The 14,947-nt window shown below is 41.5% G+C and overlaps 1 protein-coding gene and 1 non-coding gene across 2 annotated transcripts; both read left to right on the top strand.

Moving 5' to 3' along the window:
* Positions 1-2,654: 2,654 nt before the first annotated feature.
* On the top strand, positions 2,655-3,437 carry LOC121034919 (cytochrome c-like). Its single transcript, XM_040482158.1, has one exon. It carries the CDS (start codon positions 2,655-2,657, stop codon positions 2,934-2,936), a length of 282 nt encoding a protein of 93 aa, XP_040338092.1. The 3' UTR covers positions 2,937-3,437.
* Positions 3,438-12,270: 8,833 nt separating this feature from the next.
* LOC121035217 (U6 spliceosomal RNA) lies at positions 12,271-12,374 on the top strand. The gene has a single exon (XR_005792803.1). It is a non-coding gene; the product is annotated as a U6 spliceosomal RNA (small nuclear RNA).
* Positions 12,375-14,947: the final 2,573 nt, after the last annotated feature.

Below are 14,947 nucleotides of genomic sequence, written 5' to 3'. Positions count from 1 at the left end.
ACCATATGGCTTTGCCCTCCTCTCTCCCCTTTTTTCAGAGGAGGCAAGGCTGAGCTAAGCTCTGGTAGTGAGTCACCAAGGTTATATAAGGCCCTGTGAACACAGCCTGTCTTCCAGAAGAATGTCCCACTTGCAATACTAACTCAAGTCCTATTAAGGGAATCTTCTGTTTTCTCCCTGTTTTAGCTTTGCTCTGACATATTATCCTAGACTTTCAGAGCTGCACAGGCCCTTAGAGGTAATAATAATAAAATTTATATTTATTAATTTATATGTATTATTAACATTATGGCAAGTATAAGAGCTACCACTTATCAAGCATTTACCACGCTTCAGGCACTTTGTATTTATTATCACATTTAATTCTCGAGTCTTCTTGGTGAAGTAAATATTATCATCCCCATCTGATAGATTTTGAAACCCAGGAAAAGAAAGGGTGACTTATCTAAGGTACATGCTGGCACCAGGGTACAAACTGAGATCTGTAAAGACTCCAAAGTTTTTTTTCTCTCAAACCCCATGAAGTCCAAAACCTTCCATTCTACCAATGGGAAATGAATTCGGGATGGAGGGATGGAGAAGAGGGGGCCACTGGGAGGCATAAACATCTTGTTGGGCTCACAGGACCCATGAGCGGCCAAGTGAACGCTTGCTCCCTCTAGCGCAACAGCAACGCCCATTAGCTTTTCTCTCCCCTCCATGGAAATCAGCATTTATGAATCATCATGTAACTGAGTTTAATAAGAGAAAAGGTGTTTGGTTTTTTGCAAAAAAGAGGAGTTGTGATTTTTGCACTTACCCAACATTGTTGGGGGAATAAAAAAAAAAAAATCACAGTTATAACACGAAGAGTGCCTTACAGTTTATAAAACTCTTTCAAATACTTTCTTTCACGTGATCCTTACTACAGCTCTGTGAAGCAGGAAAATATAATTATTGCACTTCACAGATGAGGAAAATAAGACGCCAAAAGGTTATATATATACTTGCTCAAAGTCTCACAGATCATTCAGTGGTAGAGTCAGAATCAAAACTTGGGCCCTGTTCCTTGGGAGGAAGCTTGTTGGCAATGAGGGCCTGACATTTTCCTAGGAATTTTAGACTCTCGTTTTCAAGTTTAAAAACGTAATTAAGATTTTGATTGGCTGAGGTGATTTTTTTTTTTAGCTGAGATTTTTACACTGCATAAATCAACTTAGTGAGAAATGACATCTTTATAATCTCAAGTCTTCCCATCCTTCATTTTTTATGCCTGAAAGTAGAATCCAGTGTCTTTTTTTCTTTTTTCTTAACAGAGAACCCTTTGCACTTTTGATGAGTTTTTCCTTTACAAACTGCCTTGATAGCTGATTTGAATAATGGTTTCGGTTCTGTTATGCCTTTTTTCAAATTGATTTGTATTATATGGTTTTTATTTCCATTTAGTAACTTGAGACTTGGTTGAACATTCTTGTTGTTTCCAAGAGCTTTTCTTGATCTTGTCAGGGTAGAGCTATCCCACTTGCAAATTAACAAAAAACAAAAACCTGTTCTCCTGACTCCACCACAAATGCTCCTTTTACCACGTGACACTGCATTTTTCCACAGCCCTGCATTTTCCAGATGACTAAATGGCTCCTTTAAGTGCCAATATACTTAGAAATGTAACTGCCTGAGCTGAAATATCTTTCTCAAATGAATTACAACGTGTAGCAAACAGCTGTGGTTTTTTGCCTGCACAACACATCCTTTCCCCTGTCTCTGATAGAAGCTGCCCTTCTCTTTCTTTTGGGGAACTGCCCCTCCCACAGGGATCATGGCAGGACTGTCTATCACTGGATCCAATTCACAAACCCCTAAAGAGTCCCTGGTTCCACCACAGGCTGACCCAACTGACTCTTCCAGGCATTTGTGTCTTGAGAGAAGGGGCACTTGGCCAGAAGGACACTGGAGCGGAATCATGTGGAAGGCAGGCCCTAAGGAGACATCCCTGTGTTTTTTCCTGGAGCTGCCCAGATTTCTACTGTTCCCAAAGCCTGCTTGTTCAAATTCTCCTTTGGTTCCAGGAGCTACCCAATACCCTTCCAATACATTCTCTTTGTTTTCTTAGGTGTGCTTCTGTTACAAATGACACAGATATCAGTGTCCAAAGGTCGGTTGCAGACAATTTTTCCTGTTATGGGTTGAATTGTGTGCTCTGAGCCCTCCCACCAAAAAAAAAAAAAAAAAAAAGATATGTTGAAGTCTAACCCTAGTACCTTCAAAAGTAATCTTATTTGGAGATAGGGTCTCAAAGAGGCAATCAAGTTAAAATAAGGTCATAAGGTAAGCCCTAATCCAATGACTGGTTCCTAAAAAAGAGGAAATTGAGAGAGTGGGGCATCTAGCTTGTGAGCAGGCACCTTCGTTTCATGCGCGACCAAAGAGCAATTTAAAAATGGGTGACGTTAGATTGCCTGGGTGGCTTAGTTGGCTGGGCATCAGACTTTTGCTCAGGTCATGATCTTGGTTCACGAGTTCAAGCCTCACATTGGGCTCTGTGCTGACAGCTCAGAGCCTGAAGCCTGTTTTGGATTCTGTGTCTCCCTCTCTCTCCCTGCCCTTCTCCCACTCGCACTTCATCTCTCTCTCAAAAATAAATAAATATAAAAAAAATTTTTTTTAATTAAAAAAAAATGGGTGACGTTGAGCAGGGCAAGATTTTTGTTCAGAAGTGTGCCCAGCGCCATGACGCGGAAAAGGGAGGCAAGCACAAGACTGGGCCAAATCTCCAGGGTTTATTTGGGTGGAAGGCAGGTCAAACCCCTGGATTTTCTTACATGGATGCCAACCAGACCAAAGGCACCTCCTGGGGAGAGGAGACACTGATGGAGTATTTGGAGAATCCCAAGAAGTACATCCCTGAAACAAAAATGATCTTTGCTGGCATTAAGAAGGCAAGGGAAAGAGCAGACTAGATAGCTTATCTCAAAAAAGCCACTAAGGAGTAATAGTTAGCCTTTGCCTTATTGATTACAGAACAAAAATGTCTCATGACTTGTTTAAATTGGTCTCATACCCAGAATTCAGATCATGAACGCCTGACAGAATATTTCTTTTGGACAGTCCTTATTTGAATAATATTGGCTTGTGGCTACATGCATATAATCAGCTTTTTGAACTTTGACAGTAATCCTGGTTCAGCAAGTGCTATCGTTGTTTTCCCCTTCGAAAAATATGATTGGAATTGATTAGTAACGTTCAGCTTTTGACAGAGATGGTAAATGCCATCTCTAAACTTACAGGAGATTGGTTTTATATTTAGATTTATATGACTGGTTATATTAATATATTTAAATACTGAGGAAATCCCTTCACTGTCTCAGAACAGCAAGACTCGGATGTATTTCAAGTTATGTGTGTTAGCCTGTTAAAGGCAAGATAGCTGGCAATGTCCACTTAACCTTTTTGGTCTTAACTATGCCAATTTAAAAATTTTTTTTCAACTTTTTTAATTTATTTTGGGACAGAGAGAGACAGAGCATGAACGGGGGAGGGGCAGAGAGAGAGGGAGACACAGGATCAGAAACAGGCTCCAGGCTCTGAGCCATCAGCCCAGAGCCCGACGCGGGGCTCGAACTCACAGACCGCGAGATCGTGACCTGGCTGAAGTCGGACGCTTAACCGACTGCGCCACCCAGGCGCCCCTTAACTATGCCAATTTAATTAAAATCTCCTGCATTTCACAGGCAATGCTGTAGGGGAAAAATAATTAATTAATTAATTAAATAAAATCTCCTGCATTTAAAATGTGCCTTTTGCTTAATTAAAGACATTTTAGTGTGGTTTATGTGTAATATTAAATAAAGAATATTTAACATTTCTCAAAAAAAAAAAAAAGAAGAGGAAGTTAGGACACATATAAAAGGAAGACAATGTAGAGACACATAGAGAAAAGGCCATGCCAAGACAGAGAATTGGAGTGATGCACCTATCTACAAAAAAAACAAACAAACAAAAATAACCTCCTGAAAGTGACCAGAAGTTAGGAAAGAGACATGAAAAACAGTTCTTTCCCTGCACCTTCAGAGGGAGCGTGACCCAGTCAACAGGGTGGATTTCAGAGTTCTGGCCTCCAGAATGTGAGACAATATGTTTCTCTTGTTTTAAGCCACTGAGTTTGTGGTACTTTGTTCTGGCAGCCCGTGGAAACTAATACCGACCCTCAAGGAAATATGCACTATTTCGAATGATGTATAGCGGATTGCTAGCTGTTCACCAAAATGCTTCTCCCCTCTTTTGCCTACAAGTAGCCTTGTGGCCAGGCATAAGCCTGTCCCACTAGATCATCTCTGCCAGCTTCCCTTGTGGTCAGGGTGGCCACGTATCTGACTTCTCCCCGGCGGAAAGATAAGTGAGAGTGACGCTGGCCACTCCTGGGTCTGAGTTCTAAGATATCCAGCAAGACTCCTCCACTCTTGTCTCCTTTATTGCCAACTAGAACCCAGATGCGAGGGCTTCATCTGTGCAGAAGAAAAGCCTGTGATGCCACGAAGATTGCGCAGCAAAGGAGGAGAGGTCGCTGTTGCCCTGGATCACTCACCTCAAGGGAAAGCAGGCCACTCTAGTTTGTCTTTTTTTTTTTTTTTTTTTTTTTTAGGCATTTTGTCATTTTTTTAAACTTTTTTTAAAAGTTTATTTTTAGGGGCGCCTGGGTGGCGCAGTCGGTTAAGCGTCCAACTTCAGCCAGGTCACAATCTCGTGGTCCGTGAGTTCGAGCCCCGCGTCGGGCTCTGGGCTGATGGCTCGGAGCCTGGAGCCTGTTTCAGATTCTGTGTCTCCCTCTCTCTCCGTCCCTCCCCCGTTCATGCTCTGTCTCTCTCTGTCCCAAAAATAAATAAAAAACGTTGAAAAAAAAAATTTTTTTAAATAAAAAAATAAAAGTTTATTTTTATTTATTTTGAGAGAGAGATAGAGAGAAAGCAGGGGAAGGGCAGAGACAGAAGGAGACAGACTCCCAAGCAGGTTCCAAGCTGTCAGGGAAGAGAGTGATGTGGGGTTTGAACCCATGAACCGTGAGATCATGACCTGAGCCGAAAGCAAGAGTCAGATGCTTAACCGACTGAGCCACCCAGGTGCCCCTAGATTGTCTTTTACTAAAAACTTAGCTCTACCTCTAACAGGGGCACCTGGGTGGCTCAGTCGGTTGAGTGTCCGACTTCGGCTCAGGTCATGATCTCACGGTTCGTGAGTTCGAGCCCCGCGTCAGGCTCTGGGCTGATGGCTCAGAGCCTGGAGCCTGCATCCAATTCTGTGTCTCCCTCTCTCTCTGCCCCTCCCCCATTCATGCTCTGTCTCTCTCTGTCTCAAAAATAAATAAACATTAAAAAAAAATTAAAAAAAAAAAAAACTTAGCTCTACCTCTAACAGATCCATGGTCATTGAGCTGAGATGCAAGGCACTGGGATCCTGACCATATTCCCATATGGGAACTAGGAGTAGCTCATGGAACAGTGATCACCAAAATAATCTCTTTTGGTCTCTTGGGACTTTTTTTTTTTTTTTTTTTACCATGTGAGTTCACTTCTATAAAATATCCAGATTTGTTTTTTTCTCTTGGGACTTTTTACAAAGCTGAAGTCAAATTCTCAGCAACCTAAAAGGGAGAGGAAAGATAATACAACCAGTAAGGTGACTGCTTCTGAGGGCATTAGGTATCTTCAACTGAGACAATGGGAGGCTCAAGTCTTGAGATGCATGCTACGGGGCACAGACTGAAATTTCAGGGCTTTTCTGTGGCCGAGTGAAGAATCTTCCACTGAAGCCATGGGCTTGAGATGGCTGGACGCCAAATTCTGATTCGAGAAGTTGTTGGATTCAAGAAGTCATTCAGTGTTGGCTGACCACATGACTTTGCCAGGTTTCTTTTATGAAAACATGCAGGTGTCTGGAGGTCTCAGAGGACCCGGACAATCTGACCCGCTAACAGTCTTCTGTCTGCAGTGTTTCCTATGCACTTCCCTCTCCCAAAGAAGGAAGCTAACACTTTCCCTCGTATGTCTGCCTGTTGTTCTGCCGGTAACTAACTCCATCTGGAGCAAGTAAATTGTCCTCACAGAAATACTTTATATTTATTTTTTATTTGGATTTGCTTTTCCTGTGCTTTTTTTTTTTTTTTTTTTTTTTTTTTGCCTCTGCCAGCACCACAGCCCATGGGCTTACAGAAAGCTTTTCACTCTGTCATGGTATGACACATAGCATAGCCTCTTGCTAAGGAATTCACTTCACAGCAAAAGTGGCAATGGCCTAATGCCCGCAGGATTCACTGTGTGCCTAATGGGCTCTGCCCATGATCCAGGAACAGCTGGCCTTATACAGCACTAGGATGGCTCCCAGGATCCACTGGGATCCACTGCTTGCTGTCCTGTGGAAGTGATCCATGCTTTGAGCCAGTATCCCATATGTGAGACTATTTCCCTGTGTCTTTCTCTTTTCAGGACACAGAGGTGGGCAGGTACTGTTCATAGTGTCCCAGTAGCCTTTCCTATCTAATGTAGTAGAATTGATATCTGGGTGCACGGCCACCCAGAGTGATGACATCGGCCAGCCTTTTTGATCACTTTGCCTCCCCACTTTCTAGCTCTCAGTTGAATTGGCCAGAAGTCCGACACTCACTGAAGTTATTGGGTTTGGATTTTAGGGTTGTTTCTCCTCATCCTCATCCTCATCCTCTTTCTTCTTCAAAACAGTGTCCTAAATAACGACAGAAAAAGCTTGTGCACAGTGAAGGAAACAATCAACAAAACTAAAAGACAACCTACTGAATGGGAGAAGATATTTACAAGTGACATATCCAAGGGGTGCCTGGGTGGCTCAGTCAGTTAAGCATCCGACTCTTGGTTTTGGCTCAGATCATGATCTTGCAATTTGTTAGTTAGAGCCTCGCACAGGGCTCTGCACTGGCAGCTCGGAGCCTGCTTGGGATTCTCTGTCCCTCCCTCACTCTCTGTCCCTCTCCTGCTTGCATTCCTTCCCTGCCTCCAAATAAGTGAATGCACTTTTAAAAAAATGGCATATCCAATAAAGGATTAGTATCCAAAATATATAAAGAACTTATATAACTCAACACAAAAAACCAAATACAGTAAAACCTTGGATTGCAAGTAACTTGTTCTGTGATTGTTCTGCAAGACAAGCAAACATTTCTAATAAATTTTAACTTGATAAATGAGCAATGTCATTCAATACAAGTAGTATGTGATGTCAAAGGTCACATGATCACAGCTAAGCCAATATTTTTTCTTCTATCTATCTATCTACCTACCTACCTATATCTTGCTGCAGGATTGTGTGTGATTATCTCCCATACTTGGATGCTCAGTCTCAGACTGCACTGTTTGGCAGAAATCATTGATTTTTCAGAACATTGGAAGGTGCCCACAATTGGTACTAGTGTATTTTTTGCCACTTCAAAGCACCTCTGGACAGTCCTTTGCTTTTCCATAGAAGAGAAAGCTTAGGAATGCTTTGCTTCATTCCAGGTCAGGCTGCCTTTAGATATAGACCCCTTTCTCTGCTGCCTTATTACCAGTTACATTAAATACAGTCTATGACAAGAGTTCATTAATACTGTACTGAAGTCAACATCCATGTGAGTGTATATAATGGCCCCCATGCAGAAAAAGGTTGAAAAGAAAGGTAGTAAGAAGACGGAGATGACTATGGTGGAAGGTAAGAAGGAAGTCATCGAGAAGTATGAACAGGTATGCAAGTGCAAGATTTTAAAAGAAGTCTATGTTGACCATTTGCATAGTATTAAAGAAGAAAGAAGAAAGAAGGGGGCTAGATGCAGCAAAAGGAGTCATGATAATATCAAAGCAATGGCCACATGTTCTGGAAGATGTAAAAAAGTTGCCTGTGTTTTGAATAAATGAGAAGCAACTAGCAGGTAATACTGCGACCGAGAACTTTATCTGAGAGAAGGCAAAGGCCTTGTGCACTGACGTAAGTAAACTGCCAGGTACGTCAACAGAAAAAGAAGAAGACTTCAAGGCAAGCAGAGGATGGTTTGATAACTTTAAGAGAAGAGGGGGCATCCATAAGGTTTGTGGCACAGAGAGGCTGTGAGTTGGGATGCTAAGGCAGCTGAGGCGTTCACTTCTGAGTTCCAGAAGCTTATGGTTTCCGAGTGTTACCTGCCGGAACAAGTTTTTAAACGCAATGATACGGGGCTTTTTTGGAAAGAGATGCCAAAGAGGACCTACATTACAGAAGAAGAGAATGCAATGCCCGGTCACAAGCCCATGAAACACTCCCGTTTGCGCTAATGCAAGCGGGGGTTTCAAAGTCAAGTCCCTGCTCATGTATCATTCTGAGAATCCAGGAGCCTTCGGGAAATGCAAGGTGCAGAAGAGCCAGTTAAATGTTCTGTGGAAGCCCCACAGCAAGGCTTGGGTCACTCGTATCTTATTTGTTGAAAGCATCAACAAGGTTTTCGGTCCTGCAGTGAAGAAATACACTTTAGAAGAGAATCTGCCACTCAAAGCCTGGCTGGTTATGGATAATGCTCTTGTTCATCCTCCAGGCTTTGAGGACGACTTACTGGAGGAATTTGAATTCATTAATATCAAGTTCCTTCCTCCAACACTGCTCCAATCCTCCAGCCCATGGATCAGCAGGTCACTTCGAATTTTAAAAAGCTTTACACAAAAGCACTATTTCAGCGATGCTTCAGGGTGACCAAAGGAACAAACCTAACCCTCTGAGAGTTTTGGAAAAATCATTTCCACATTGTGAATTGCCTCAAGATCACGGATAAAGCCTGCTATAGGGTCACCAAGAGAACCCTCAATTCTGCTTGGAGAAAGCTGTGGCTTGATTGTGTTCTTGGACATGGCTTAGAGGGCTTGCTCATGAATAGGAGCTGCTAGTTGTCAATGAAACTGTGTCCTTGGGGAAGACCATGGAACTGGAGGTGAATATGGATGATATTGAAGAGCTGGTGGAGGAACATGGCCAGGAGTTGACCACCGACATACTGATGAGTCTGCATCTCAAGCAACATCAAGAGGTTATGGAGGAGATCTCGTCTACAGAGAAGGAGAAGAAAATGGCGGGGGAATCCCTCACTTCAAATGAGATTAGAAAGATGTGTAAAATGTGGGAAACAGTGCAAAATTTTGTAGGAAAGCACCACCCGAATAAGGCTATAGCAGTGCGAGCAATGAATCTGTTTAATGACAATGCAATGTCACATTTCCACAAGATCCTCAAAAAGAGACAAAAGCAAGTGTCAATGGATAGGTGTCTTGTTAAAGTTGCACAAAAAGAAAAAGATTCCATTGAGCCAATAGAGAGCAGTGATTCCATTGGTGACAGTGAAAGTCGTCCTACACAATAACCCTCCTCTCTCTTGTCTCCCTCACACCAGCCACGAAGGTTTTCAAAGGGAAGGGCAGGTTCATTTGTTTCTTTTTCTTTATATTTTGTGTGTTCTTTATTATTTTGTATTATGTTACAGCATTGTAACCATTTTTATGTTAATATTTTGGGGTTGTGGAACAAATCATCAGAGTTTCCATGATTTCTTATGGGGAAATTTGCTTTGATATACAATTGCTTTGAGTTACAAGCATGCTTCTGGACCAAATTATGTTTGCAAACCAAGGTTTTATTGTAATGCAATTAAAAAACGGTCAGAAGACATAAACAGACATTTCTCTAAAGAAAATATACAGATGGCCAAGAGACACATAAAAAGATGCTTAACATCACTTGCCATGAAGAAAATGCAAATCAAAAACTACAATGAGATATCACCTCATGCTTATCAAAATGGCTAACATAAAAAACACAAGAAACAGCAAGTGTTGGCAAGGATGTAAAGAAAAATAAACCCTTGTGCACTGTTGGTAGGAACGCAAACTGGTGTAACCACTCTGGAAGACAGTATGGTGGTTCCTCAAAAAATCAAAAATAGAACTACTAATGATCCAGTAATTCCACTACTGGGTATTTGCCCAAAGAATACAAAAACACTAATTCAAAAGGATAAATGCACCCTTATGTTTATTGCAGCATTATTTACAATAGTCAAATTATGGAAGCAGTTCAGGTGTCCATCGAGAGATGAATGGATAAAGAAGATGTGATATGCATATATATATATATATATATATATGGAATATTACTCAGACATAGAAAAGAATGAATCTTGCAATTTGCAACAACATGGATGGATCCAGAGGATATAATGCCAAGCGAAATGAGTCAGTCAGAGAAAGACAAATACCACAATTTCACTCATAGTGGAATTTAAGAAACAAAACAAACCAAAAAAAAAAAAAAAAAGAGGAAAAATACAAATCTAGAAACAGGCTCTTAACTGTATGGAAGAAACTGATAATTATCAGAGAGGAGGTGGGTGGAGGGATGGGTGAAACAGGCGATAGGGATTAAAGAGTACACTGAGTCATGTATGGAACTGTTGAATCCCTATATGGTACATCTGAAACTAACATAACATTGTATGTTAACTATATTGGAATTAATATTTAAAAATTAATACAATTTTTAAAAATAATAAAAAGAAAATTAAAAAAACAAACAAAAAAGAAATGGTATCCTAGATAAACTACAGTTTCAAAGAGCTTTTCTTTTTTTTTTTTAATTTTTTTTTAACGTTTATTTATTTTTGAGACAGAGAGAGAGCATGAACGGGGGAGGGTCAGAGAGAGGGAGACACAGAATCTGAAACAGGCTCCAGGCTTTGAGCTGTCAGCGCAAAGCCCGACGCGGGGCTCAAACTCACAGACCGTGAGATCATGACCTGAGCCGAAGTCGGCCGCTTAACCGACTGAGCCACCCAGGCGCCCCTCAAAGAGATTTTCTTACCGGTGTTCTCAGTTGAGGTATTTGCTTCTGGACTGGCTTGAATCTCTGCTACCTTCAGCCAGTTATTGTTTGAAGTGTAAGGGCCCCTGGTAGATAACATCAACCTAAGACCCTCACAAATTATCTTGAAGATAGACAAGAAGAAAAAAAAAATACCCGAAGTCTCCTGCTCTCCTCCCAATGATGTTTTCCATGGAAGGAATGTAATTATATTGCTGATTATACTCTATCACCTTTAGAGCGTGCTGCAGCTTTACGGAACACTGTCATATCCAGCTCTTACTTGCTCTTCTGAACACTGTGATGTAAAGGAAAGAGGGCATGTCTGAGAGAGCGGGATGGAATCCCTACTCAGTGGCTCTGAACCTGCCAATCGATCATGTGTTAAAGGAGGGGTACAGTGATGTTTACCTTTTGCTTTTAATGTTAAGATTCTGATTATTCTGCATATAGTAAGTGCTCATGAAATCTGGTGAGTGATGCTGTGAAGTTTGCAGGGGAGGGACCATGAGCCCTGATTTACAAGTGAGGAAAATGAAATTCATTTATGAGGACAAGAGCTGTCTAAGGTCACAGAGAGGGAGTAAGATCTTCAAAATCTAAATCCAAATCCAAATCCATTGCTTTTTCTATCACCTTAACCCAGAATAACAGAATTCGGAATAACAGAATTTTCTCAGATTTTAATAATAACAGTCTTGTTGGTAAAGTAGCTTTCATTTATTGAACATTTAACATGTATCAGACACTAGACTAAGCAGTTTCTATGAATGAACCCATTTTACAGATGGAAGAGCCTGGGATTCAACGTGGTGAAGTAACTTGCCCAAAGACAAATACAAGGGAAGAACCTGCCTGGGTTTTAAAGGAAAACTTGGTTCTTTTGGAATCCAAAACCTATGCTCTTTCCCCCCAAATTATAACTTCCTCAATCAAAAAAAATATCCTGGGAATCTGTTGCTAATTGTCTAAGTTCAAAGTTATAATCCAAATGTTTTCATCTTATTAGGCAAGCTCTGAGTGCAGTCAGCTAAAGATTCAGCTGGTTTGGGGGTCTACATGTCTTGATAAGGTCCCTTCTGCACTACAGGAAAGGCTGGCCTATCAGCTTAATACTTTCCTAGAAATTTGGAATTTAAAGTCCTGAGCTTGATTAGTATCTCACAAATACCACGAGGCAGCAAGCCATTTTACTTCTCTGGGCCTCCTTTTTCTGCTATTTAGAATAAAGGTAAAAGTAAACCTAGAATATCTTGTTGTGCCAGAGAGCAAAGAAGTGCTCAAAGCTACTGGAGACGCATTAAAGCACACAAAACCTGGCTTAAAGCATCTCCCGCTGGTCAAATCTGGGACAAGTTGAACATCAAAATGAACAATGGTGATAAAGGATCGCTATACATTAAATTAAAAAATAATCCAGTGTTCACTTCAGCATCACATCTACTAAAATTGGATGATACAGGGAAGATTAGATGGCCCTTCACAAGGATAACATGCAAATTCAGAAAGCATTCCATAAAAGAAAAAGGTAATCCATGAGTGCATAACTACACTCCAATCAAAAAAAAAAAAAAAAAAAGGAAGGAAAAAAGAAGAATGGAGAGAGAGCTCTGCTACAGAGAAGACTGTCAGCTAATAAATGTAAAAGAAATTAGAAAATCATCATTTTGCAATCACCATAGTAATAATCGATTCAGGTAAGATCATTCATGGATGTGAAAAACATTGGTGAAAAATTGTTGGGGAACAAAATACTCATACAGTCTTAAAGTATCTCCCCAGAAATCACTTATTAATTACAAAGAGAAAATGTACCTTTACAGTGAAGACATCTGGTGGACACCACCCTAACCAAGTTGTATAAGAAAAACTCAGCTCAGTCCGGTGTGTCCCCTTTTTGACACACACAACACTTCACTTCTGACACTTCAAATGTGTGGTTGAGGCAGGAGTGGGGTGGTCCACACCAGAAATTCTCTGTAACACCTGTTGGGTATCCTATGATTTAACTCAACTCTAACACTATCTATCTGGAGATAGATCAGATCCCAGATTAAGGGCCCAGTCCCACAAGACTGCTCCCACCCTACTTTGATGCCAATCATAAGCAGTAGGTCCCCAGGTTACCCACAACTTCTGTCCAATTTGGCAACAAATTAAAAGCTCCCATAACCCCATCCTCAGTGTCAATTAATTTGCTAGAGCTTCTCACAGAACTCAGGGAAACACTTGTGTTAACCAGTTTATGACAAGCTACGATGAAGGATATGGAACAGCCAAATGAACATCCATAGGGTGAGCTCTGGGAGGGGTCCTGAGCACAGGAACTCCTGTCGCCATGGAGTTGGGATATGTCATCCTCCATGTGTGGATGTGTTGGAAAACCTGGAGGCACTCTGAACCCCATACTCTGGGGACTTCTGTAGAAGCTTCATCACCTAGGCATGGTTGATCATTAACTCCATTTCCGACCCTTCTCTCTTCTCAAGAGGGAGTGAGAGGCAGGGCTGAAAGCTCAAAACATCTAATCATGGCTTTGTCTTTCAGGTGACCAGCCCTCATCCAAGAGCCATCCAGGAGCCCACCATTAGAGCAAAAGACACTCCTATCACCCTAGGAAAATCACAAGAGTTTCAGGAGCTCAGTGTCAGGACCTGGGGTGAAAGACCAAATACTAGAACAAAACACGATCCTAGTGCTCCAATAACTTAGGAAATTACAAGGGGAGGCAAACCATAACAGACTCTTAAATACAGAGAACCAATGGAGGGTTGCTGGAAAGGTGTTGGGTGGGGGGGATGGGTTAAATGGGCAAGGGGCATTAACGAGGGCACTTGTTGGGATGAGCACTGGGTGTTATATGTAAGTGATGAATCACTAAATTCTACTCCCGAAACCATCACCATACTATATGTTAACTAACTTGGATTTAAATAAATTTTTTTAGAAAAAGGACATTACAGGGGCGCCTGGGTGGCGCAGTCGGTTAAGCGTCCGACTTCAGCCAGGTCACGATCTCGCGGTCCGTGAGTTCGAGCCCTGCGTCGGGCTCTGGGCTGATGGCTCAGAGCCTGGAGCCTGTTTCCGATTCTGTGTCTCCCTCTCTCTCTGCCCCTCCCCCGTTCATGCTCTGTCTCTCTCTGTCCCAAAAATAAATAAATGTTGGAAAAAAAGAAAGAAAAAGGACATTACAAGGGGTTCAGGAGCCCTGTTCCAGGAACCAAGGGCAGAGACCAATATCTATTTTCTACGATCTCACACAAGTGATCAAGTTCAGCATCACTACCAACGGCACACATGACAACATGTGCCTTCTGATGCGATGCCCTAGGAAAACATGGCATCATCTGAATAGCATTTTTGCCCAAAGATGTATAACTTGATCAAATAATGAGGCGATACTAGACGAGCCTAAATTGCGGGACATTTTCTAAAACAACTGTCCTAGACTCTTCAGAAATGGCAAACACATGAAAGACCACCTGCCCCCCTGCCAGAAGTGGGGAGAATTGTTCCAGGTTAATGGAGACTAAAGAGACATCGCAATTAAATGCTTTCTATACTTCTAGATGAAAACTAAAAAGCTATAAAGGATGTAATCAGGCCGACTGGAGAAATTCAAACATGGACTATTTTTAGGTATTATCAATCTTGTATTTGTTGAGTGTGACAGTGACATCATAATGGTGGAGAGAAGTGTTTTTGTTCGTAGGAGACACATGCTGAAGATTTCAGGAGTGAAGAGTTTTCACATCAGTAGCTTTTAAATGGTTCAGGGGAAAAGTGAGTGTGTGTGTGTGTGTGTGTGTGTGTGTGTGTGTGTGTGTGTGTGTACATGCACACAGGGATAAAGCAGCTATGGGAAAATTGGTGAACCTACACGAAGTGGGGGTTTACTGTACAGTTCTCCCAACTTCTCTGTTTATCTGAATTTCTTAAAATATAAAGCTGAGGGGAAAATGGAGACAAAATAGTGACAGTCCCTAAAAAGCTATTTGATGAGATAACATTAATTATGGGCCTGGCACACAGTAGATGTTCAATAAAACACAGCTAGTATTGGGGGGTAATAGTTACCTAGAACAAACAACCAAAT

Source organism: Herpailurus yagouaroundi, unplaced genomic scaffold, assembly GCF_014898765.1.
Source record: "Herpailurus yagouaroundi ecotype Mexico unplaced genomic scaffold, PumYag 160, whole genome shotgun sequence".
Classification (NCBI taxonomy): Eukaryota; Metazoa; Chordata; class Mammalia; order Carnivora; family Felidae; genus Herpailurus; species Herpailurus yagouaroundi.
Note: the sequence above shows the minus strand (reverse complement) of the source record. Positions and strands in the feature narration are given on the sequence as shown.